This window comes from Heteronotia binoei, chromosome 9 (genome assembly GCF_032191835.1).
Source record: "Heteronotia binoei isolate CCM8104 ecotype False Entrance Well chromosome 9, APGP_CSIRO_Hbin_v1, whole genome shotgun sequence".
Taxonomy (NCBI): Eukaryota; Metazoa; Chordata; class Lepidosauria; order Squamata; family Gekkonidae; genus Heteronotia; species Heteronotia binoei.
The window spans coordinates 65,572,051-65,598,728 of record NC_083231.1 but is presented as its reverse complement, the minus strand read 5'-3'; the positions used below and the strand labels follow the sequence as shown (position 1 = coordinate 65,598,728).

The 26,678-nt window shown below is 41.6% G+C and overlaps 1 protein-coding gene across 1 annotated transcript in view; it reads right to left on the bottom strand.

Moving 5' to 3' along the window:
- The window catches only part of SLC7A11 (solute carrier family 7 member 11), a 121,357-nt gene extending 98,640 nt beyond the window's left edge, over positions 1 to 22,717 (bottom strand). Inside the window, exons 1-3 of the mRNA XM_060246776.1 lie at positions 22,131 to 22,717; positions 18,933 to 19,059; positions 9,675 to 9,790 (exon numbers count right to left, since the gene is read on the bottom strand). Coding sequence (XP_060102759.1) covers positions 9,675 to 9,790; positions 18,933 to 19,059; positions 22,131 to 22,407 — 520 coding nt within the window. The 5' untranslated portion in view covers positions 22,408 to 22,717. The remainder of the gene's footprint in view (positions 1 to 9,674; positions 9,791 to 18,932; positions 19,060 to 22,130) is intronic.
- Positions 22,718 to 26,678: the final 3,961 nt, after the last annotated feature.

Sequence of the window (26,678 nt, the reverse complement as noted above, 5' to 3'; positions counted from 1 at the left end):
CGACCCTTATGACCGAGACCAGGCAGGCCGTTAGAATGGTGGCTCAAACAAAAATCCAAATATCCATGCCCAAAACCGGATCCTGGGATAAACTGCCACCAGGCTGGATTACTTTTTACACTCTGAGATCCCAGCCCAACCTCAGAGTTTTATCCTCTAAGACCAGGGAAAGCCCAACCACAGCAGATGTGGCCGGGAGTTCCCCATACAAGATATTTTTTCTTATTTGGTAGATTAGGTGACCTTCGGGGGCGGTCGAGTAAGCTTTTGGCATGTTGCTACAACCCCCCACACAAAGCAACAAGAAAGCTCTTTTTTAAAACCAAAAAAGAGTTTATTTAAAGATAGGCTTAAAAATTATCATTAAGAGCAGTGAGCCAAAACAATAACATTGCAAAATATACTTAACTAAAGGCACCATATGGTTCCAAAGAAATCAGGCAACAAAGTCCATTGAATCCACAAACAGAGAGCCCCAGCGTAGAGTCTAGGGTCCCAGAGTCTAGTCCAATTGTCCCGTAGAGGGCCCAGAGCAAAGAAAAAGGTAATCTTTTATTCTTAAGGAGCCCTCGTGGGTAGATTCAAAAAACCCAATCAGAATTCAACTCCACAAAATAACATTAATGAGACCCAGATATGGGTGTCAGCCACAGGTGTCTCCCTTCAGTTCCCTGGGCAACAAATCTGCAGGTGCACCAACTCAAGGCCCTCTCTAATGGGCCTGACCTTTAGGTTCTAGGGCTTTTGCAAAAAAAAAAAAAAACATTTAAAAATTTATAAGCAGGCCTCAAGCCTGCCCAAACTTAAAATTTAAGAGGAACCATATATAATCTTGGTCCACAGCATTACAAGGTTTAAGGAACTAGAGTTGGTAGACAGAGTGCCTGAAGAACAATGGACGGAGGTTTGTGACATTGTACAGAAGGCAGCAATTAGCACCATCCCAAAGAAAAAGAAATGCAAGAAAGCAAAGTGGCTGTCTGATGAGGCTTTACAAATATTTATTCCTGTAAGGCTTTTGATAAGGTTCCATATACTATGCATGTTGACAAGTTGGTAAAATGTGGTTTGGATCCTGTTACCGTTAGGTGGATATGTAACTGGTTGACAGATCGCACCAAAGAGTGCTTGTGAATGGTTCCTCATCTTCTTGAAGAGGAATGGCAAGTGGACTGCCTCAAGGATTTGTCCTAGGGCCTGTTTTGTTCAGCATCTTTATAAATGACTTGGATGAAGGAATAGAGGGAACGCTTATTAAATTTGCTGATAATACTAAATTGGGAGGGGTTGCAAATACAGTAGAAGATAGAAACAGGATACAGGATGACCCTGACAGGCTGGAAAACTGGGCTAAAACCAATACAATGAATTTTAACAGGGATAAATGTAAAGTTCTGCATTTAGGTAAGAAAAATCCAATGCATGGTTATAGGATGGGGGAGACTTGTCTTAGCAGTAGTATGTGCGAAAAGGATTTAGGGGTCTTAGTGGATTATACGCTGAACATGAGTCAACAGTGTGATGTGGTGGCTAAAAAGGCAAATGCAATTTTGGGCTGTATCAACAGTAGTATAGTCTCCAGATCACATGATGTGATGGTATCGCTTTACTCTGCTCTGGTAAGACCTCACCTAGAGTATTGTGTTCAGTTTTGGACAGCACATTTTAAGAAGGATCTAGACAAGCTGGAACGGGTCCAGAGGAGGGCGACGAAGATGGTGAGGGGTCTGGAGACCAAGTCCTATGAGGAAAGATTGAAGGAGCTGGGCATGTTTAGCCTGGAGAGGAGGCGGCTGAGAGGTGATACGATCACCATCTTCAAGTACTTGAAAGGCTGTCATATAGAGGATGGTGTGGAATTGTTTTCTGTGGCCCCAGAAGGTAGGACCAGAACCAATGGGTTGAAATTAAATCAAAAGAGCTTCTGGCTCAACATTAGGAAGAACTTCCTGACAGAGCAATTCCTCAGTGGAACAGGCTTCCTTGGGAGGTGGTGGGCTCTCTTTCCTTGGAGGTTTTTAAACAGAGGCTAGATGGCCATCTGACAGCAATGAAGATCCTGTGAATTTTGGGGGAGGTGTTTGTGAGTTTCCTGCATTGTGCAGGGAGTTGGACTAGATGACCTTGGAGGTCCCTTCCAATTCTATGATTCTATGAAATAGCTGAGGAAAGAAGGAAAGCAAAAGGCAAAGGTGAAAAGGAAAGATTCACTCAACTGAATGCAGACTTCCAGAAAACAGCAAGGAGAGATAAGGAGGCCTTCCTGAAGGAACAATGCAAAGCAATAGAGGAAAATAATAGAATGGAGATTGCTTCAAGAGATTGCTTCAAGAAAATTGGAGAAATCAAAGGAATGTTTTGTGCAAAGATGGCCATGATAAAGGAAAAAAATGTCAGGGATCTAGCAGAAGCAGATGAGATTAAGAAGAGGTAGCAAGAATACACAGAAGAATTATACAAGAAGGATCTCATTGTCCTTGACAACCATGACAGCGAAATTGCTGACCTTGAGCCAGACATCCTGGAGTGTGAAGTCAAATGGGCCTTAGAAAGCATTACTAGCAACAAAGCAAGCGGAGATGACAGTTTCCCAATTGAGCTATTCAAAATCCTAAAAGATGATGCTGTTAAAGTGATGCACACATTATGTCAGCAAATTTGGAAAATGCAACAGTGGCCACAGGATTGGAAAAGGTCAGTTTATATTTCAATCCCAAAGAAAGATAATGCCAAGGAATATTCAAAATATCACACCATTGCACTCATTTCACATACCAGTAAGGTCATGTTAAAGATCCTACAAGCTAGGCTTCAGCAGTATGTAGATCGGGAACTACCAAAAGTTCAAGCTGGGTTTCAGAGAGGTAGAGGAACTAGAGATCAAATTGCCAACATTAGCTGGATTATGGAGAAAACATGGGAGTTTCAGGAAAAATGTCTATTTCTACATCATTGACTATGCTAAAGCCTTTGATTGTGTGGATCACAACAAACTGTGGCAAGTCCTTAAAGAGATGTGAATACCAGCCCACCTCACATGTCTCCTGAGAAACCTGTATAAGGGTCGAGAAGCAACTGTCAGAACAGGATATGGAACAACTGATTGGTTTAGAATAGGAAAAGGAGTTCAACAAGGATATATTTTGTCACCCTGCTTATTTAATCTATATGCAGAGTACATCATGTGGAATGCCAGCCTGGATAAGCACAAACCAGAATTGCTGGGGAAAACATCTGGATAATCACAAACCGGAATTGCTGGGAAAGATTGCTGGGAAAAACATCAACAACCTCAGATATGCAGATGACACCACTTTAATGGCAGAAAGTGAGGAGGACCTAAAGAACCACTTGTTGAGGGTGAAAGAGGAGAGTACAAAAGTAGGCTTGAAACTCAACTTCAAAAAAACTAAGATCATGGCATCCTGCCCCATCACTCCTTGGCAAATAGAAGGAGAAGACATGGAAGTAGTGACAGACTTCACATTTCTGGGATCCAAGATCACTGCAGATCATGACTGTAGCTATGGAATTAAAAGACGTTTGCTCCTTGGGAGGACAGCTATGGCAAACCAAGGCAGTATTATAAAAAGTAGAGATATCACCCTGTCAACAAAAGTCCATATAGTCAAAGCTATGGTATTCCCAGTAGTAATGTATGACTGTGGGAACTGGACCATAAGGAAGGCCAAGTGCAGAAGAATAGATGCTTTTGAGCTGTGGTGCTGGAGAAGAATCTTGAGAGTCCCTTGGACTGCAAGAAGATCCAATCAGTCAGTCCTAAGGGAAATGAACCCTGACTGTTCCCTGGAAGGTCAGATGCTGAAGCTGAAGCTCAAATACTTTGGCCACCAAATGAGAATGGAGCACTCACTGGAGAAGATCCTGATGCTGGGAAAGACAGAAGACAAAAGAAGAAGGGGATGGTAAAAGATGAGATGGCTGGACAGCGTTATTGATGTAACCAACATGAATTTGAGCAGACTTCGGAGGATGGTGGAAGACAGGAGGGCCTGGAGTAACTTTGTCCATGGGGTTGCAAAGAGTCAGACTTGACTGTGCCTGGTCCTTTTAACTGAAGATACCAGGGTTTGAACTTGGGACCTTCTACATGTAAAGCAGAGGATCTTCCACTAAGCCACACCATGGATATATAATCACACATGATAAGAACTTAACTGGTTACATTTCTCTGTCCACTCTTACATAGCCTTGACTTTGCAAACATAGACTATATCCAGAGAAGTAGCAACAGTTCTAATTTCCTCCCAGTACACAATACTGACACAAACCAGAATAGAAGGAATTCACTTAAATTACTTTGCCATTTAGATCTCAATCAGTAAGAATATGTAGTTATGCATAGTTAGGAGAACATTCCTCATTACTGGCCCTTCTTTGTATCACCCATCTTGAAATGTGAAATGGGTAGCACTTGAGAGGGCCTTTTCAGAGGTGCCTTCCTGTTTTAGAATGCCCCTTTTCCAATCACCCAGTGCCTTCTCTTGAAGTATTTCAGTGCCAGGCAAATACTTTTTTCTTTTAAATTTAATCAGTCCTCCTTTAATCCTTACTTCTCTGGGACAGAGATTAATCTCAGTGGCAATTAAATGGCCTTAAAATGTTCTGTATTACACTGCATTTTAAGTTTGTCCATCCCAGTTTCAGCACTGAACCTTTGTGAAGGTTAAGTTAATCAGCTTGCAAAGGAGGTGAACTGTAAAGAACCTTCGTTAGAGTTTGCATCTTAGCTCTATAAGGGCCGGACTACAGGTAATGAGGGGGAATTGAGATCTTGTCTCCTACATTATTTCGTTTTACTCAAATGTGGCTGAGGTGCATGGCTAAAGGTGACAGAATGGAAGGTTTAACTATTCCCTGTTTTCCTAATCTAACAGTGCAATCCTAAAAACATTTGCTTGGGAGAAATTCATGCAGATTCCTTAGGACTGGTCTCTAAATTGTCACCACAAAGCTGTGGCTAGCTCCAAGGTGGGGGTCAGGGAAATACAAGCAAATATGAAGAGCAATTTGAGGTAGGGATTAACACTGGCAAAATGCTTCGGAAAGAGTTAAGCATTTTCACATACACTAAATAATGCACTTTCAATCCAATTTCAATGCACTTTGCAACTGGATTTTACTATGTGAAATGGCAAAGGTCACTTGCAAACAATCACTAAGGGGCATTCAGCATGTGTGAAAGGGCCAACTGTGTTTTCCCTGCGGCATTTCACCACTCACTTGTCTGAATAAACTGTCTTGATCCTTAATTGTGCTCCATCTGAATAAAATAAAAATGTTAGGAGTAGGGATGGGCATGAACCAGGAACTTACATGAACTTTTGCATTTCCCAAACCAGTTTGTGGTTTATTTGGTTTGGGAGGTGGTAAAACAGCCTTCTCATGAGTTAGAGATTCCAAACTCATGGGGACTCTTCAGTAGGCTTTCCTCTACTTTCCTCTACTACCAAGTTTGGTGAAGATTGGATTTGGGATGTCTGAGTTATAGCCCCCAAAGTAGGTGCCCCCAGGAAAGCTCAGCTTTAGCTTCAGGTTTGGTCCCTGAAACCACAGCAAGGAATGTCTTTCCAGCTGGGAAAGGTGTTTAAAAAATTGTCCCACTGTGTGTGGGGTAAAGGAGTCCTTCAAAGCCTCCCCTAAATCAGCCATGCAGCAAACAATTCTTCTGTTCTCACAACAACTACCTCTTCTCTCTTTGTGCTGCAAGGTGAAAGCAGCTGAGTTAGGGTGTGATATTATACTGGCATATAATCTGCTCCCAGATGGGAGCTCCATGGTTGGCTCCCAGAGCTGCCAATCAAACTTCAGAGAACTGCTTTGGGTGTTTCTAGGGCTATCCAAAAATTCACCCCCAGCTTTGCCTAGGAATTGACTGAACCTAATCCAGGCTGTCTGGAGAGTGAACTGCAAAAACAAACAACCCTACCTCCATGAGAAAAAGGTGTTTCATTTTGGGGTTCAGGAATGATGCTACCAAATGAACCAGTTCAAAACAAACCATGAACCAACCTGGTTCATGCTCGAACCATGGTTCATTCTTCAGCTTGTGCCCACCCCTAATTGAGCTGTTAAGGTTGCAAAAAAATACATTTATGAGACAGTAACCCATGAAACACAATGGGACTTATTTCTGAGTATTAGACTGGGTCCATACAGGCAGTTTAAACCGACACAAGGACGGCTCAAAGATGGATTTAAAAATCAATTTTATACGTGAAGATCTGCCTCCCATCCCACTCCCAAATTCACCCCATCCTACAAAGTCACTGAGGCAGCTCAAAATTCTCCTGCTGCATGCCATCTGCCTTTCTTAGCACCTGAACAGAGGAGCGTGCAAGCAAGGCGGATTGGTGGTGTGAACCTACCAGGCCACCCCAAGCCACTTCTGGCTTTAAAAAAAAAATCCACTGAGCACATGAGTGCATGTACACATGACCACTAAAATGAATGTGGGGGGGGGGGGAGAAACCCGAACTATGCTAAAGGGATGGTGCACAAAAGTGCCCCCCATATGGGATACATACAACTTGTGCAGGAGCATCTGACCAGGAATAATCCGCTCCATTTTGAACTGGTCCAATTTGGGATGCTTCTTGTGCACCCAAAGCTGCCCATCTGTACCCAGCCTTAGGGTTGTACTGCTAGTCACTTATCTCCAGCATACCATGTAGTTTATTGTAAACAGCAATAACTGAATCTTCCCTGCTCTAAACTACTAGCTTATATGTCTCTGGGTTTTTTTTTAACTGGAAGTATGAATTATTCCATATTCTTTCAGATTGTGCCAAGTGATCCATGAATATTTCTCTTCCTTAAACCTCATTACACTCTGTTGTTACTGCACAGAGCTCTTGCACATTTAGGGGCTGACATACTACTGTATTAAGTCACAGGTACAATGATTTTTGGGGGGAGAGGGGTTGTTCTGCAATGACAAATTGACTTCCCCTGCGGTTTGTTGCACCCCCACACTTGTAGGAGTCATCGCACTTTAGTTTTGCTCTAATTACTTCCTCACCCATGTCTTTCAGAGCCTCTCCTGAGAGCAGTATGGTTTTACTCTCAAAGGGCTTCCTAAAGGAGTCTCTAGTTTCACTGAAGCAACAAAGTCATCTCACTTGCTCAACACAGCCTCTCATTTGGTTCCCATGGCAACAACTTGATGTTCACTCCTAACTCCCCATGAGGGTGTCATTATTACAGGAAAACTCCACCTTCCTGCAATATTGATTCTTTCTTTAAAAAAAAATACTGTATAAACTGATTTATCTCCAAAGATTTTCCCATTAAGTTAGCAATAATGAAATCCCATACCAGATGATTATTGGGTGCAGATTACATATATTTATGAATATATTTCTAATGGAACAACCCCTCTCCCAATTCTTTCTCAAAGACCTTCAGTTTTCAGACATCCATTTTACAGCTATCTTTCCATGAAATATTTTAAGCATTAACCTCTAAAACACAACCTTAATTCAATTACTCAGATGGATCTTCAGGTTTTAACATAATTAGGAGAAAAAGAAATTCAGGCCAGTATTGATTCATTCTCTCTTTTTCCCTTTGTAGAAAAGCCCATCTGCAAATAACTTCTCTTTCTTTCTTTCTTTCTTTCTTTCTTTCTTTCTTTCTTTCTTTCTTTCTTTCTTTCTTTCTTTCTTTCTTTCTTTCTTTCTTTCTTTCTTTCTTTCTTTCTTTCGAGGGCTTGAAGTGCAAGGTCAATCCAACTCAAGAAAGTGCCAAATGAGTTCATTAACTTGTGTAACCAGAATTGTCTTGCATGACTTCCCTACTATTCTATGCCTTTAATTTTCTTTCTAGTCCCTAGTCTGTTTGCTGCTTTTGAATGCATACTTTTATAAGAGGCCAATCTATTATCAGAGCATTTTACTACTACCAAGATTTCAGTAATAGATCAGCTATATGTGCAGCAGATGAAAAGTGTAAGAAAACAAAATTTGTGGATCTGTCTTTTTTCCTGATTCTTCCTTTTAGTATTAGACATTTATTTATTTATTTATTTATTTATTTATTTATTTATTTATTTATTTATTTATTTATTTATTTGGGATTTATATCCCGCCCTTCCCACAAGTGGCTCAGGGCGGCTTATAGAGACATTGCTGTGTGCACTAAACTTTAAATCTTTTCTGAAAAGATGAACACTTAATTTTAGCATTAGCTAAAGTCTAAGCCTATTTTCTCTTTTGCAACAATGAGTTAGAGTGACAAGCAAGGACTGAGAGAATTTCTCATACATGTTAGATATCAGGCCAACACTATTTAGAGCTGTCTAAAGAAAATGAAGAAGAGTTCATTTTGCTTGGCAAACTACAGGAAGCCAGAGGCTGACTTGAAAACACCTGTGTAATAAACTTCCTGCAGTGGGCCTCCAAAACAAGGTCAAATCCCATCAATGGCAGGAGTCCATGCTCTCTACATGACACAAGACCTTCAAACATTAATATTTCAGACTTGGCTGAATTTAGTTACAGTCAGCTTTTTTCAGATCCAATCCCCTAACTATATCAAGTCTCTGCATAACTATACTGAGCCTAGAGTATGGAGTTTAATTGTACAGGAATGGAGGACATAAAATAGACATTTATTGGAGCCCAAGGAAGACCGTATTAGTTCCTGCACTTGACCAACAAATGCCAGATGATCAGCCATAACAAAAACCTCAGAAATACTGGGGAAAGAGTGATGAAAGACTCAAACTTTTCTGTCTTTTTAAATAATTATCAAACCCCAGATGGAGCCTGGAGTTCTTCAAGAATTGCAACTGATCTCCAGACTACAGAGATCATTTTGCCCTGGAGAAAATGGCAGCTCTGGAGGGTGGAAAACAGGGATATCCTGTCCCTGTTTTCCCTCCCCAAACTCTATCCTTTCCTGACCCTGCCACCAAATCTCCAGGAAGTTCCTAATCCAGAGCAGGCAGTCCTAGTCAGCCACAGTAGACAAGCCTTGCTTAGTCTCTTTGTCCCCTCGGTAATAAGCTTAAAACTGCCAAATTATACCTCTCACCATGGAATTTTAAGACATGCTAACAACAGGATCCCATTTAATTGACATGGCTTAACTTATGTAGCTGCCCTCAAGGGTACATATTCTATGTTCGGAGCTCTCTGTTTGACTAGCAGAAGGGATTAGCCTACTGTTGTTCCCTGCAGCAGCTGAGCCATTAATTTTTATTGTATCTGCACTTGTATCTCACCTTGACTAACCTGGTCTTCTTATTTTTATCTGTATTGGGATTCTGCTGAACCTGATTCAGCAGCTGCCAACACAACGTATCAGTCACTTCAGCTCTTGACAAGTGCAAAAGTGTAGTGAATTCTGTTTCTCACTGCTGAAAGGCCTTTGACTATGTCTTCTTCAACCTTCTTAAACCTACCCATATAGATTCATTTACATATCATATACTTTTAAAACAGTACAGTCACTGTGAGGAATATTTTAAAAATCAGTTATTTTCAGGTAACAAACAATTCAATTGAAAAAATTACAAATTTATATTAAATTGGTTACTAAGAAGAGTAATTCATATAATATGTATCTTGTCAAAGTATTGGATGCAGAATTGACTTTTGTTCTGCTGCATCATTTGCCTCACCCTGTTTTCTCTAAACTCTAGTACTTACTGATGGCCACAGCTGTAATAAGTTTAACAGCAAGGTCTGGGATTTCACACTGCATAAACAACGGTTCCAGAATGTAGCGTCCAAATGCCAGGGATATTACTGAGGTGGCAGCAGGGCTAACAACAGAGAAAAAGAAAGAAATAATCATTTTACTAATGTGCAGGAATACCATTTTATACATGCCTATATTAACTGCAGGCTATATCAAATATATTGCATGCAACAAATTACTTCATGGGCTTAAGATATAAAATATACAAACATATCAAGCAGTTTGATAGTTTTACACAAAGAAGAAATCATAATAACTGGAAAATGACCTGCAAATGAATATAAAAAATAAAAAGCAAAATATCCAGCCAAACTAACCACTTATTGACAGCAATTTTTCTCACCACCCCCCCTCTGTTTCTTCATTGGAAAGCAGTAGTAATGGCTGATGTTTCTGAATCACATGTTTTAAAAAAACTCATTTCATAATCTTGAGCCTTTCATAAACCTCACTTCCATTTCCTGTATGGATAAAGTCACCAAGCCTTGAAACCAAGAGGAAAGGCCCATTTTTTTAGAGAAAATTAATTGTGCAAGTAGTGGCCACAGAAAGAGAAAACAGACTATATGGAGGGGGGGGGGAGGCACCATTCAAACCAGAAAGTAACTGCACCCTTAACAAGTAAAATTCAGGATTGATATTACTCTTCCCTTTATATGTTGTTTCTCCACCCAGCTCCATTCTTTTCAGCTCTTGCTACATTCCTGCTACTATCTGATTTTTCTTCACCTCCTATCTTATGCTAGTCAGTCACAGTAAAACAACAACAGGTGAAAGAAAACAATGAAATAAATACTAGTGTTATATGGGACGGGGAAAGTAAATTGTACTTATAGGTAGGTGTGTGATACATGCTAGGTCTAAAATTATTGCCAGCTTGTTTACACTCCTGTGCAACCTGCACATTTTGTCCTTAATGTAATGAGTTCAGTATAAACAACAGTGGTTTAGCAATCGGCAGCAAATCAGTATCAGAAGCCATGGTTTGAAGAAAATTTAAGAAAATGTCTGGGCTGTCCAACCATAAAATCATTACTGAACCTCTGGAAGTTGCTGCAAAATGGGAATGCTGAACATGGTTTACCTGATTAGTCACCTAGGTCAGGCTTGTATGTTGAAGAGTGCAGGGAAATCCTTAATAGTAATTAATATCTACCTGCCGCCATGTGCAGCAAAGGAACCCCTGTACTTTCATTGGGAGAAGCTCTTTACATATTTAGAGGAGTTAGAGCAGAAATATCCAATCTCGAACTTTCTGATTGCTGGTGATTTTAATGGTAGGGTGGGTCAGAACACTGCAGTGATGGTTGGGAAGCTGCACAGATTGAGGAGACTGAGGGTGTTTTTACACTGACAGTTTGTGACTCTCTATCACCACATTGGAAACTCACCTTTTACATCACCTAACGTTCTTACAACTGTTTTGCATCTACATTTGTTTCAGTGAGATGTATTCCGACGCTGCTGCTGCAATGTTTTTCTCAAAACTAGTTTTGATCCGGTCATTTCTCTGCAGGCATTTCAAACTTGTATTGTAGAAGTTTTCCTCCAAAAAGCCACAAGGTGCAGCAATTTGCATGAGAACTGACAGCACTTGAAATTTTTACATATCATTGCTTGCCTCATCTTGTAATTTAAATTTGTATTGTTTTTGGAGTGTTGACACGATTTTCAAGCAATCGTATACACTCAACTAAGCACTGCTATTCTGTCTGCCCTCTGATCAGAGACCCCCCCCCCCAAAAAAAAAATTGAAACGCTTTCAGCAGGAAGGTCCGGCCCTCACCCAGCTGAATCTGCACGCAGTAATTGAGGCTGGGGGCCGCCTTTGCCCCTCCCGGAAGGAGGGAGGAGCAGGATCACCCGATATACGGGTGTTTTGCTGGGGCGGGGAATCGGGGCTTTATAAGCCTCGGTTTCCCGCCCTCCAACTTACGCAGTTCGGTTTGGCTCTCTGCCCACCCACCCTCCCTTTGGCAGTACAGGCGTTTGCTGGTCGCCTTTTTGGGGGCCAGGTAGGAATTTTTTCACTTCCACACAATTGGCTTCAGTGGGAGTGTTTTTCGCCTACCTTGTACTGCCTTGTAGGTTAGGATTTGTTAGCGGTAGTTGTTTTGGTCGCAGGCTAGAGGAGGTTGGCCACAGGGTTTCCCAGGGGAGCACCTATGGCCTAGCACCGTTGGTGCGGTGGTCTGCATGAACCGTAGATGGGCTAGACGGCTCAGTGCGGGGATTGCAGATCACAGGGAGCCTCACCTGGGCGGATCTTTCCACGGGGATTGATGCCGGCTCGGATGGTGGTGGCTCGAGGCCTGGCCGCTCAGCTACAACCCGAATTGGTCGGGCTTGGGCTGGGGGCAGGGTGGCTCGCCCTTTGGACAAGGCGGGGTCCGGGGTTGACCCCAGGGCTTGTCTGGTCAGGTTTTCACCCCTCCTGCCAGTTACAGTTATTTAATGTTTTAATAAAGCGGCCCGGTTTTAAACCCAACACTTGTGTCTGCTTCTTCATTCCGACTGGGGGGGCAAATATAGAAGTTTAGCCATCTAATAAATAAATATAGGAACGGGAAAGGACCTAAATTATACACAGCCTTCTTTGACCTAAAAGGAGCTTTTGCTCCAGTGCCTAGGGACATTCTGTGGAAGAAACTAAGCAATATGGGGACTGATAAGTGTTTGCTTCTCCTGATTAAAAAAAAAAAACTTTACTCTGAAACCACTTGTCAGGTTAGATGCTCGAAAGATGGAGACCTAACTTCTAAGATTGCAATTACAGTTGTTGTCAAGCAAGGCTGTATTTTGGCCTCTATATTGTTCAACCTTTTTAAAAATGATTTGGCATCCTTTATGAGCTGTGTTAACAGACATTACCCCAAATTAGGAAAGTGACACATCCCACTATTGAATATGCTGATGCTGCTGCTCTCTTTTCACTTTCAAAAGTTGGGATGAAAAAGATGCTAATGTGCTTTTTAGTTTATTGTGATAAGAACAAGCTTTCCCTGAATTCAAAAGTCCAAGTTCAAAATTATTGTGTTTGGTCTGAGTTGGAAGCCCTCCTAATGGACTGTATGAGGAAACCCCATTGAACAGGTGAAAAGCTTCAGATATCTTGGTATTCATTTCCAGTACAATGCTAATTAGGCCACTCATATTAAGGAAGTGGAAAGATCTGTGAATAGCAGTGAGCTTGCAATCTCCCATTTTTTCTATACTAAAGGGAACCAATTTATACCCACTGTTCTTAAAGTGTTCAACTATAAACTATGTGCCAAACTATTATATGGTGCCCCAACTTGGATTTCTGCCCTTAATGAAACAGTCGAAAGAGTCCAATCTAAATTTCTTAGGAAAATTTTAGGGCTTCCAGCTTGTATACCTTATGCAGCAATATGCTTTGAGACAAACCAAAGATGTCTAGCCACAAAGGCATGGATCTCAACTTTCAAATTTTGGCTGTATCTTCTTTTAAGAAGTGGGCCTAATAGTCTCACTGCACATATGCTGCATGAATCTTATCTATCTGATTGGCTGACCCACATTGAAGAGAAAATCACATCAATGATCTGACCCTTTTTTCGGAGAAGCACGCTTTTGTCATGATTAAACAGAGATAATTGAGATAGAGATTCAAGACCTTAGAAGTCTTGCTTCTGGGCGTTGTTCTCCCATGCAATGGGGGATTCCTTTTAGTGGTTCACTTACAGAGTATTTTTCTTGTTTGACTAACCCCCATATTCAAAGGGCATTTATGTTGGCCCGTTTTAATATGCTTCCTTCTGCCATGTTATACAGGAGGTTTTTAAAAATACCATTCTTTGATAGGCTATGTCCCTGTGGGTTGAAGGAAACTAAAAGAACAGACCATGTACTTGTATCCTGTAGATTCTACTGTGATTTACGTGCATCTTATCTGGATCCTATATTGCAATCCCTGGAGGGTAAATCTGATGAAAGCAAGATAGTAAGTTTACTAGCCCTAAATAAGGCTGAAACCATTGAAGTGGTGGCAAACTTCCTTTACTGTGCTTATAAGAGGAGAAGTCTGTCCAGAATGTTTAATTAACCACCTTTTTTCCCCGTTTCCTTGATTTGATACTGTCATTATGCCAATAAAGGTTCTGTGACTGTGTTTACCTGATTAATTGGAAAATCAAACTGTGATTTGCATTGCAAATGATGCTTAGTACTAACCATGTATTTGTATGACATCTAAATGAAGTATTGCAAAATTAGGACAAACTTCTATATCTTAGTCTACCCCTGTCACAGCCAATCATTAAACTCTGTTCAATTTGTGGGTTAGACTCGCAAGCAATACTCCTTCTAAGCTGTGGAGTCTTATGAGCAAAAATCCTACTTGGTGAGCTACTGGCTTTAAAGTTGTGAGTTACTGCATAAATTAGTTTGCCCTGGGATCATTTTTCCTGAGCTAAGACAAAGAAAGTGTGAGCCCATGGCTAAAACACTATGAGCTAGCTCACACTAACTCAGTTTAGAGGGAACCCTGCTTGCCAGTCCCAGGTCCCAGCAGGATATCCCATGGTTTTGCAAGCTTCCTCCCAGCCACCAGCCAACCGACCAGCAGGGGGAATCCCTGCCCCAACAGCCACCATGTGCCTTTAAATCTCCACAGGCTTAGAGGAAGCTTGCAAAAAACTACTTGTGTTTTGGAAGGTGTGTGCGCCTTTAAATCTCAGCATGCTCGGCAAGCAGGCAGAGCCACGTGGCTCTTCCCAAGTGAGTGTGTGAGAGAGGGAGCCAGCACAGACTCTCTGTTTGGCATTTGTTTCAGAAGTTGTTTGAATGGATAGTAAAGAATTAACCAGAACCTGATTGTAGGATAGAGAAAAACTTCATCCCCTAGACTGCTCTGTTCAGTACTTTTGTTTTCCTGTGTTAGTCTGAAGAAGTTGGTTGAAATGCAGCAGATTGCTACATTTAGCAACTCCCATGAATAAATTGCCCCAGTGAGATCACAAAAGTGTAGGCTTGCAAGCATTTTGGCTGCTTTGTGTGTGTGTGTTCATTTTCATTTAATGGAAGTTAAGCTGCTGGAAACCCTTTGAAGGCAGAAAAGAGGAGGAGAAAATGAAAACTGTATTAAAAGGAATTGCACTGCTGTTTTTATTTATTTATTTATTTATTTATTTATTTTAGGGAATGGGAAAGTCTCCAGGCTTCACCCCAAACATCCCCAAGTATTTCCTAAATTGGACCTGGCAACCCTACTGTGGGTAGACATGATTGTCCCTAGGAACATTCAACATCTTGCAGTGGCCACTCTGCCATTTTACTTACTATGGAGCTTGGGGAGATGAAACAATGAGTATAAACGGAGAACTCAGAACTGTGGTCTTTAAATATAATTCAGCAGCAAATACCCTTTGGGTGGTGAAAAACTCAAGTGTATGATAACTGTACAAGTTTTCTTGGATTACAGATCAGTTTTAGGCAGATTACAGACCAGTTTTAATTAATTTCCAGGTTGATTTTGGAACTGACATGGTCTTAGTTACCTTGATGAATGGATGACCTCTCTCCAAGACAGATGGCAGAAGGTGACCCTATTGATTCTCCTGGACTTCTTGGTGACGTTTGTTACCATTTATGATGGCATCCTTCTGGACTGATTGGCCAAGATGGGTATTGGGGGAACCAAGTTGCAGTGGTTTTGGTCAATGATTACCAATACCACCTGCTCAGCTCTGAGACAATTGTGTGGAGCCTCAGAAGGTTCCATCTTATCTCCCATGCATTTTGGAGTCTACAGAAGGAAAAGCACCCAGGATTGTGATTTGGAATGCAAACCTAAGTGAAGTAATCCCTCCCTACTTATTTGCTCAGAATTTCAGTCTCTCCAAACTGATTTATCTTTAGACTCTGGGAATTTCCCCAATGTTTATATAAATACTGGAGTGAGGTATAACAGAGGACAATTTTTTTTTTTTTTTTTTGCAATTGATAATGGAAATCAGAACTTTATTAATGCAGAGGAAGAGAGTGACTTCCAGTGAAAATTCTAAACATGTCAGGTCTATCAGTGGGCTTACTCTTAGGTTAGTGTTCTAAGGATGACACTGTTAGACAAGACAACTATGGTATACCTTCCAAGTCACATGGCTGGAAAGGGATTTTGCCATTCTTTTCATGCACTATTTGCATGCTCTGGACAACCTATGTTAGTATTTGATAATTAATTGTTTTCACAATATTGCTAGGAGAATGACACATTTGAAAGAAATGCCGTGCTCATAGTGACTTAGCACTTTTCTTTTGTCTTCTTTTTTTACCAAACCAATCAGTACTATGGCTTGTTACGTCTGTGCATGTAGCAATAAGATCAACTGATATGAGCTGTCAGGACTGGTAGTGGGGGAGGAAATGAGAATACAAGCTTGCTTCACTTGAGTGAATTATGTTCGGTAATATGATAAAGACACAGAACCAGGGTAAACATATTAAGAGGCTAAATCCCAGACAGATCATTTGATTACCTAGCTGGTCACTTAAGCTACATTTGTTTACTTAGCACATAAATGTATGAAGTAATTCAAACAACTGGACATTGTGTGATTGTTCACTACAGGAGATTACCAGTGCAAATTGTACTTGACAAGATTGCCCCTGGTCAGCTAAAACTTCATCTAGAAATGCTGTATCTTGGGAGAGAGGGAGTGCTGCTGAACCAGTTTATCCAGATCTACTCCTTTTCCACACAGAGAACATAATAGTAGTAGAAGAAGAATATCTTCCAATTGCAGAGGACATCCAAATACACTTCCAAATTATAACACAGATTTCCACATTATACTGAAAGAAATGCCGTGCTCATAGTGACTTAGCACTTTTCTTTTGTCTTCTTTTTTTACCAAACCAATCAGTACTATGGTTTGTTACGTCTGTGCATGTAGCAATAAGATCAACTGATATGAGCTGTTTGGCATTTGTTCAAGAAGAGCCCAAATGAACATACTCTGCTCAGGGACCTCTGACAGTCACTATCTAATTCTTTTCAGGGTACTGTCCCAACACTCTGCCTACCCACCTGCAACCACCTACAGAGCTCCATGGGTCTATTGTATCCACCCACTAACTGAGCAGAAATATAAAACAATTTTGAAATGTTACTTATCATCAAGGCAATATTATCTAGGCAGAAATACATCAGGGAACACAACATGCACATATTCAGAATGAATAGGCGGAATACATGAAGGGGAAGCAGAACTGTGCCTGCTGTCACTGCCCCCAACTTCCACATGGAGGTTGTGTGTAGGGATGGGCATGAACCAGGAAAATGTAGTTTGTGGTGTGCCCGGTTCATGAGCCATGAACTATCATGAACTTTCAGATGACAAATGAACTGGTTTGATTCATGAGATTCATTGTATGGTAGAATGGCCCTCTGCTGTGCTAGAGACACCAAACTTACCCACTTGAAAGTCTGCAGACAGGTTTGTACTGGTTGACTTGCCACAAACTGCAGTTCACAAACTGGCAAAAATTTGTGACAAAGTTTAGTTGATAGGCCAGTTTTTGCCCATTCGTAGTTGTGTGAACACAGCCTATGCATTATATGCACAGGTGGTACATATAGTAGGAAACCATTCTCTTTCTGAGTCCCCATCATACATACACAATCAGTTTGTTTAAAACATTTCTTTGGAGCCAAACACATTAAGGCTGAGGATGAGATCATCAGAGTGATCCCACAACTCTCAACATATTTGTCCTATATACATTCTAAATATGTCATAAGAGCTATATTAACATTGTAAACCTACATATATCTACCATGATTCTTGAGTCTGTATGCACAGGCTAGTACAGTATTGTGCCTATTCCTAGAGAAAGTGGACCTAGCTTCAGCCACACATGCTTTAATTACTTCCATATTAGGTTACTGTAACCTGATGAAAGTGGTGCTTCAGTTGTTACAGAATTACTAATTTGTTTCTGATCTCAATTTAAAGTGCTGATATTGACCCTAAAGCCCTAAATGGCTTAGATACAAAATACCTATAGGACCATGTCCATCTATATCAACCAGTCTGAGTTCAGAGATCAGTGAACAGCAATTTCCTAGTGAAACCACATTTGTCTGAGATTAGGTTGGCTGGGACTTGCAGGAGCTGCCTATCTAAAGCTGTAGAACATTCTCATCTTCTGGAAGTGAGAATGGTGTAATTTCTATAATAGCTGCATTATGACAGTACTCCATAGTGCTACAAATCTAATTAAAATTCCTAGGGTGGAGCTAAGGGATCCCCGCAACCAATTAACATGTTTTCTGAATAGCATTCTGCTCTGGAAGGTGACTATGGCAGTTCTGCTCTTCAAAAGATCATTTCTGACCTAATTACTCCTTAGTCATCATTTATTTAATCTCTTCCTTTCTCCTTAAAGCAGCACATATCATTCTCCTCTCCACTGTTTTGTCCTCACAATAACCCTGCAATGTAAATTAAACTGAGATTGTATGACTGGTTCACGGTCACCCAGCAAGTTTCCATGGCAGAGGCAGGATTTGAACCTGAGCCTCCCAGACTCTAGTTCAACATTTTAAATTTTACACACAATGTCCCATTCCTAGAAAACTGAGAGGGCTCATTTTCACATTCATGGGGTATGAAAGAGCTTTCCCTCTGTCCTTGAGGATTTTCCAGGTTGACCATTTTGAGAAATACAGAGCAAAGCTACATGTTATGATGGCCACAGGTCCAATCTCTGGCCACCAGCACCATTTTAGAGGAAAATTTAGCCATTGAAAAAATGTTGTGAAGTTCCAGTCCTGTTTGGGCTAATGTCAGCATTGCAAAAAGTGATCTTGTTTCCTCCCTCTGTGCCTTTTAAAATGCTGAAACAGCCCCCCCCCCCCCTTCCCAGGTACTGGAGAGGACAAAATCACCTTGTGCCACTGCAGCATGACCCCAATAGTGGTTTCTAAATGGCTGAGTTTTCCTCTCATATGGCTTGAGCAGCTATGGATTGGAACCATGTCTGCCATAACATGTAGCTTGGCTCAAACATATCAATTATTTTGCATGGCCATCAATCAAAATATTTTAGGAGGCAGCTTAGGAGGAGCATGGGTTAAGAGACAAAGCAAATTTGAGTATGCCCACATACCTGGTATGTAAAAGTGTTCTTTGCCTTTGCACGCAAGCAGTAGGATAAAAAAAATGTAAACAAAGTTTACTTACCGTATGATAAGGAGCTCCACCCAGACTCTTACAAATGCAGGCAATGGGCCAAAGGCTTCCAGAATATATGTATAGTGCCCTCCAGATTTCTTAATACTTGTTCCCAGTTCAGCATAACAGAGAGCACCTACAAAAACATAGTTTATATTTTAAAAAGTTGGGAAAAGCAAGTCAACTGTTTATCAAAAAATCACTATAATATACTGTAAGGTTAAAATTGGTCTCATTTGTTGTCAATAAACATTGTTTTCAAACAAATTATTTGCAAATATTTTCATCCTGCTAATTGTACCTCTACAATATGAGACTAAAGCTGTAACCCTAAGCATCCATTTTTCATCCCACGAACAAGAGGCCCCACAAGTCTATTTCAGATTTTATTGTTTTAAAATGGTAAGAGATCTAATCGCAGACATCCCAAGTAAAGCACAGTTTGGTCCTCAGATTTTTCTTCACAAAGAGCTTTCAGAAGATGATCTTGGGAAATGGTGGTTCATTATTTCCAAATACATTTAGCCACAGGGTCCTGATGAGATCTGAAGCAGCAAGAGCAGTGGCACTGGTACCTTCGGCTGGAACCGGTTTAGATTTGCTCAGAACCAGAATATTCCAGATACAGGTTTTATGCAAAGATAGATGAAAAGCTGTATCAGTTGCTTTTCATCCTGGCACCCTCTTCCTTCAGATATTGACTACATATAGGTAAATTGGCTGAAGGTATCCCGGTCCACCCCTCTTTCTTTTTCTCCCCCCCCCCCCCGCAAATAACTCAGGACGTGTAGTTTTAATGTTTGTTCAAGACTGGCTGTGTTTGGCACTGGATCAAGGAATGTCATTTGAATATTAATCTGTATATGATTAATAGCATCATGTCTGAATATAAATCTCAATATTATGGAGACTAGGGAAGTGCAGCACTGAGGAGCTCACCTTCCTCAAATCTATAATACTGGTGTGCTGCTGAGTTAACATTTTTGAGGATGCCTGCCAACCAGAGTTCATGCTTTTATCAGGACAAAGTGTTACCTAAGAGATACTGGTGATATGAGAGGAAATGAAAGCTCATCTTTCAATGATAAGAAGCTTGCCAAAGTCAAAACCAGGACTCTGAGGTCTGCATTAGTTTCCTGTTGGGAGTAAATAAACACTCCAGTCTGCTAATTTTCTCCTGTATTACCACTGGAATATATATATCTACATGCATATACCTAACATGTCACATTTTTCATAATCCTGAACACCCATCTATTTATCTTTTCATATATTATTCTTGTGAAAGCCAGAGTGCATGAGAAGATTTTGTCTGAGAAAGATAGCAGCCCTACTTGAAAATTTTCCTCTTAAATTAACACCACTTATCCTTATATAGGGGCCTTGGCTCAGAGGTAGAATATGTACCTGGAATGCAGAAGGCTCCAGGTTCAATCTCTGGCATCTCCAGTTACAAAGAATTAAGTAGTAGGTGACATGACTGCCTAAAGGCCTGGAGAGCTGCTGCCTGTCAGAATAAAAAGCCCTGACCTTGTGAGATCAATGCTCTGATTTTGTATAAGGCTTGTGTTGAAGAATTATGTTTAAGAGTTACACAGCTATTGGTTTGTTTGTTTTTTAATTTTAAAATTCTATTACTGGAAATCTTTCTGCAAAGTCCATGGGGGAGACAATTGAAGGTGGTAATGTTTCAAGGCAGCATGAATACTATTGTAGTCAAAAATGTTCAGAGACTATTAAGAGGACCTTTATTGGACAAATAGTTCTAACAGATTTTAGAACAAGCTATAAATGTTACAAATTCCACAAGTTATAAATGTAACAAATTCCAGAGCAGTATATTTTTTTCTGTTAGTTCAGTCAATTAAAATGTAGCATAGATACAAACAAATCCTATCTTCTGTCTATAAAAATGTTATTAGTTTTGAGGCTAATCCCTAAAATGTCCCACTAGGCTGTTGTTGGCGCAATAACAATATGCTCAGCTTCTGAGCAAAATCTTTTTTGACTTGGTTCAACAGTATGTTTAATAAGGCTGGATGAAGCCTTGTCTGAGAAGTTCAGTGCGCAAGTTTCCACATGTTTGAAGCAGATATTTGTCACTCGCTCACATCGCCCACAGTACCTAATACCAGAAAATAAGTAGTCTGGGCTAATCATGATGCCAGTAGTCATGTGGGTCTTCAGCTTCTCCCAGATTAATTTATTAAAGCAGTCAAGGGACCCATTGTTTAATAAGGCTGGTCTGAATGTAATTCTTTGTCTTCTTTGTGTAGTTGATAAATATATGGGGAAACCTGATTTATTTTTATTTAAAGAAGCACAGTGATGTTAATTTTAAAAACAGTCAGACCAACTAGTAATAATGGCTCGTAAGGCCTAATCGGAGGGCTCCGCAACTTCTTTCACATGTTTGGACTCAATGCTGGAACTACCAACGTAACAGTATTTCTGAGAATGCATAGAGTGACCTGTTTTCACCAATGAGTGAACTAAATATTAAGGCACAAATTCTAGAACATTAGTCTATTGCAGGAAATACAACCAGGTTCTTTTTTTAAAATTTCTGTAATGCCTTAATCTGTTAATAAACTCTGATTTAATTTTTTTTTAAAAATGCTGACAGATTTGTTGTGTCATAAACTTTCATGGACTAGAAGAGAGGTTTATGGGTCAGCCTCCAAAGTTCCAGGTGGACCAGAACCTTTTCAATGGCCTTTTAAAGAAGGTGAATCTTCTCACACCACTCCTGCCTTCTTTCCAGCAAATAGTTCAGTAAAAGATTACGCCATTCCATTTATCCAATGTGGAACTGGGTCAGTCTAGGTACACATTTCACAGGTGTTCAAACTGAGTAGTTCCCGTCCCCACCTGCCAACGCTCTGTGAGCATGCTGTAACTTATTCATAGCAGAAAGCAACACAAATCGCAAGTTTTATAATGTGATAAAGGAAACTCCTCTTTCCAAGTGCTTCAGGGAATTATAAGCAATCCCATTTGGTCTTAAAGTCCTTATACATTGTTCAACAGAGTTTTGCATGGCAATCTGTGCAATTTACAGCATTTGCCAAGGAGCCAAACAGCCCCCCAAATACTGGAGCACTATTAGTCCACTGTCTGCAACAAGGCTTTTGACATCCAGTATCAAACATTTTTAAAATCCACTAGTTGCCTCCAAGGATCAATTATAAACTTTCACAAACTTACCAAAGAGTGAAAGGATGCCGCAAACAGTCCAGACAGTCAAGGACATTCCCACACTGCCTGTGTTCTCGAGTATTCCTTTGGGAGAGATGAATATTCCTGCTCCAATGATGGTGCCAATTATAATAGACACCCCTCTCAGGAAAGTGACTTTCTTCTTCAGGACCACTTTGTCTCCCTGCGCTGCTTTGGTGTTGCACACAGAGACCAACTTGCCATTTGATTGCTCCTCCAGGTAGCTGCCATTAGAGATTGCCGGCACAGTTGTTTTCCTAAACATGCTTCAGTACTGCCAACTCACTTAAGACAAAAGAATTTTTTAAAACTCTCCAACATGCACTTCAGGTATTCCGTTCCTCTCTCTGCCTCTGTGTAATTGCTTTTACAGAGAGAGAGACTGCCTCTAGCCTTTCAACCCACTTGTGCCAACAGGTAGAAAACTCTTCAGGTGTCCTGGACTCTATTTTTTTTCCTGCTATCTAAATATTCCTCAGGAACACCTGCTCTTTTACACAGCTACCTTGGTGTCCTTTTGTCATTGGAAGCCAGCTAGCTTCCGCGTGGACTTGTATATAAGCTCCTGTCATACCAAGTTATTCTTGCTGAATGATGATGCAAATTCTCCAGGTTTGCATCAGCCATAGAAAAAGGGCTGTAGCATTACTCAGCACTTTTGCTGTTCACAGAAACAGGATGTTGTGCAACTAACCTGAGCTCCTTGTAGTGAACAAAGGAAATCCTAACCAAGTCTTAGTTCACAAGTTACTATGGGCACACTCCCAAATACTTGCTGACTCCTAGTGAGAAACAAATATCTGTTTTCAAACACAGCACTGCATAGCTTGTAAAGGGAAGAAAACAAGGAGAATGTTTCATTTTTTTGGTTCCTTTCCAAACGTTTTATCCAAATGTTTTAAAAGCTAATAGAGGTGATAGGCAGTCATTTTTGTTTGATCTAACTCAACATTTTATATAAAGACCACATACATTTACATAAGCAAGTGCATGCCAACCTTTTTGCTACCCCACGTTGCCTAGCAACAGCCAACTCAGACAAATGGAGCCTGCATTGCTCCTATAATTTGGAAATTCTCATATGTATTTTGGTGCTTGCATATCTTTTTAATGGATCCCTCAGTAATGAAAATGCTGTTTTCAATCATAATGAAACCACTGTACCTTGTACCCCTACTCGTTGTAAGGGGGATCAGAGAATAGTGTCACTGAATGTGGGAGAGGTGTGCTTCCAATTCCAGTTTGTTCTTTAATAGATTAATTGATGATTTCACACATTCTCATTGCTTTGATTTTCCTGCTGCTTCAGCTGAGTGAGTAGGTCTCAAGACAAAGTGTAAAAAAATATAACATGGCACAATAAGGCAGGGGTACCTATGGGTCCCATGGTGCCCACCAACACCTTTTCTAGTACCTGCCAATTGCTTTTTCAAAGTGGGTGAGGCTAGGTTGGGCTTTTACCCATCAGGGTTTCTGGTTGGCTGTGAAGATTAAAAGACATTGTGTTAAACAGAGCTTCTGCCTGAAATGTTGAGGAGGTACTATGAGAGTTAGACAAGTGGGGATCCACAAAAAACTTGGGGGAGCTGCCATCTCATTACCTCCCATCTTTGTCTCTCTCTCACTCACTCCCTTGTCCCCCACCCTGTCTGCCAGAGGGTCACAGATATAAACAGCTTTGCTACAGGAATTAGATAGATTCATGGAGAATATGTCCATTAGTGGCTACTGGCCATGGTGACTGAGGGGAACCTCCACATTCAGAGGCACTAAGTCTCTAAATCCCAGGATCAGGAGGTAACATCAGGAGGCTTCAGTCTCTATGTCCTGTTGCTGCCCATCCAAAGCAACTTGTTGGCCTCAGGATAGTGGACTAGATGGACCATTGGTCTGATCCAGCAGGGCTCCTATGTTTTTATGCTCACCCCGTCTCTCTCTCACTCACTCTCTAAGTCTCAGAACAAGGGTTGATTTCAGTGGTCCTTTAAGACTAACAAAGTTTAATTCAAGGTATAAGCTTCTGTAGTGTCTTGGGCTTAACTAAGCACCGCGCGGCCATGCAGTAGAGGCGACCAGGGGAAGTCCCTTGGTCACTCCGCACAGCGCGGGAAAAGACTCCGCCAATCAAGATCAGTGGCGGGAAGTTTGACTAGCCAGGATTGGACTGGCCAGCTGGGGGGCTGTTCCGAGTTGAATGTATATAAACCGGGTCCCGGCCCGCGTTGCACACCCTTGTGATGTACCATCCAATAAAGTATGTTGCCTTCAGCACGTTTTGTCTCTGAGTACATTACACTGGCAATGAGGATGGGATCTAGCTAGGAAGGCTTTCCTCAAGTGGAAAGCAGCTGACCTGGCTGGAGACAAGGAAGGCGCAGGACCGCAAGAAACTGAGACGCCCGCCGCCGCAATGGCGAACTTGAGTGTAACGACGGGCCATCTTGCGGAATTCAACCCAGACCACCCAGAGAGGTGGGAGACCTACACCGAACGGGTCGAATGCTACCTGCGGGCCAACATGATCACCGACGACAACCGAATGAGGGACGTCCTGTTGAGCGTCTGCGGAGAGACAACCTTCGAGATCGCACGAGGTCTCTCTGCCCCAGCGAAGCTCACCGAGAGGACATACGGGGAGGTCATCAGACTCCTCACAGGGCATTTCTCGCCCCGTCTATCATCGCCCGCAGATTCCTCTTCCACAAGAGGGATCAGAAGCCCGGGGAAACGGCTGCAGTCTACCTGGCCGCTCTCTGCCAGATCGCAGGGAACTGCAGTTTCGACAAGCGGGAGGAGGCCCTGAGGGACCGCTTTGTCTGGGGCCTCCGAGACGAAAGGCTGCAGCAGAAGCTCTTCGCCAAGAAGCTCCTCAGCACAGCATTTGCCTGCATCCCGCCTAGGGTTGCCAAGTCCAATTTAAGAAATATCTGGGGACTTTGGGGGTGGAGCCAGGAGACTTTGGGGCTGGAGGCAGGAGACATTAGGGGTGGAGCCAAAATCAAGGCTGTGACAAGCATAATTGAACTCCAAAGAGAGTTCTGGCCATCACATTTAAAGGGATGGCACACCTTTTCAATGTCTCTCCGCTAGTAACTGTTTTATTGGTTTTATTGTTTAATTATTAATTAAGTAATTATATTATTTATTGTTTATCTGTATCATGGTTTTACCATGTCCTTTTAGCCGCCCTGAGCCTGCCTAGGCGGGGAGGGCGGGGTATAAATAAAAGTTTATTATTATTATTATTATTATTATGCCTTTTCAAAGGAGAGCCAGTTTGGTGTAGTAGGAGAGCCAGTTTGGTGCAGTGGTTAAGTGTGTAGACTCTTATCTGGGAGAACCGGTTTTGATTCCCCACTCCTCCACTTGCACCTGCTGGAATGGCCTTGGGTCAGCCGTAGCTCTGGCAGAGGTTGTCCTTGAAAGGGCAGCTGCTGTGAGAGCCCTTTCCAGCCCCACCCACCTCACAGGGTGTCTGTTGTGGGGGAGGAAGGTAAAGGAGATTGTGAGCCACTCTGAGACTCTTCAGAGTGAAGGGCGGGATATAAATCCAGTATCTTTTTCATCTTCTTCTTCTTCCTTCCATAGGAAATAATGGAGGATAGGGGCACCTTTTTGGGGGGCTCACAGAATTGGACCACCTGGTCCAATCATTTTGAAACTTGGGGGATATTTTGGGGAGAGGCGCTAGATGCTGTACTGAAAATTTGGTGCTTCTACCTCAAAAAAGAGCCCCCCCCAGAACCCCAGATACCCATGGATCAATTCTCCATTATTTTCTATGGGAATAAATCTCCATAGCGAATAACAGAGTTCCCAGCAGACATTTCCCTCCCCTCCCCCCACTTTCTGATGACCCTGAAGTGGGGGGAGGGCCTCCAAACCGGGGGATCCCCTGCCCCCACTGGGGGATTGGCAACCCTAATCCCGCCCACATCATGAATGTAGTGCCTCACAGATAGAGCAGGCCAAGCTGGGGGTGAATTCTGTGGCAGAATTCTTCTGACAATAGTTTCTCTTTTATGCTGCAGCACCACCACCACCACCACCACCCAGCTCTCCAGCCCCAAATGCCACCATGGCTGCATTGGTGCACTTTTGGGAGAGATTTAAACCCTCCGATATATTTTTATAAGTTTTCAGATCTGTTTTCTGTCAGTGTGACTGTGTTCCACACATATAAATATCCACAGATCCAGAAACACTTCACTATTAGATACATTATATAATATCACTCCCTAACATTTCATGGTTGATTCCGCCTCCTGCAACAGCCATTTATATGACTGGCTCCACCTCCTACAGCAGCCATTTTTTAATTGTGCCCACCATCCTGTGGCAGAATTCCAAAGATTCTCAAATGGTCAAAAAAAGTTGAGTCCCTCTGCAATAAGAAAACAGACTACAATCTAACACAGAGACTCAGTTCAAAAACTCCCATGTGCCCATCTGTGTGAAACCTCAGACAGCCTTGCAGTCTGGCATAAATTCTATAGAGGTTCCCACTGTTCCTTCTAAACTGCAGAGCGGGCGGAC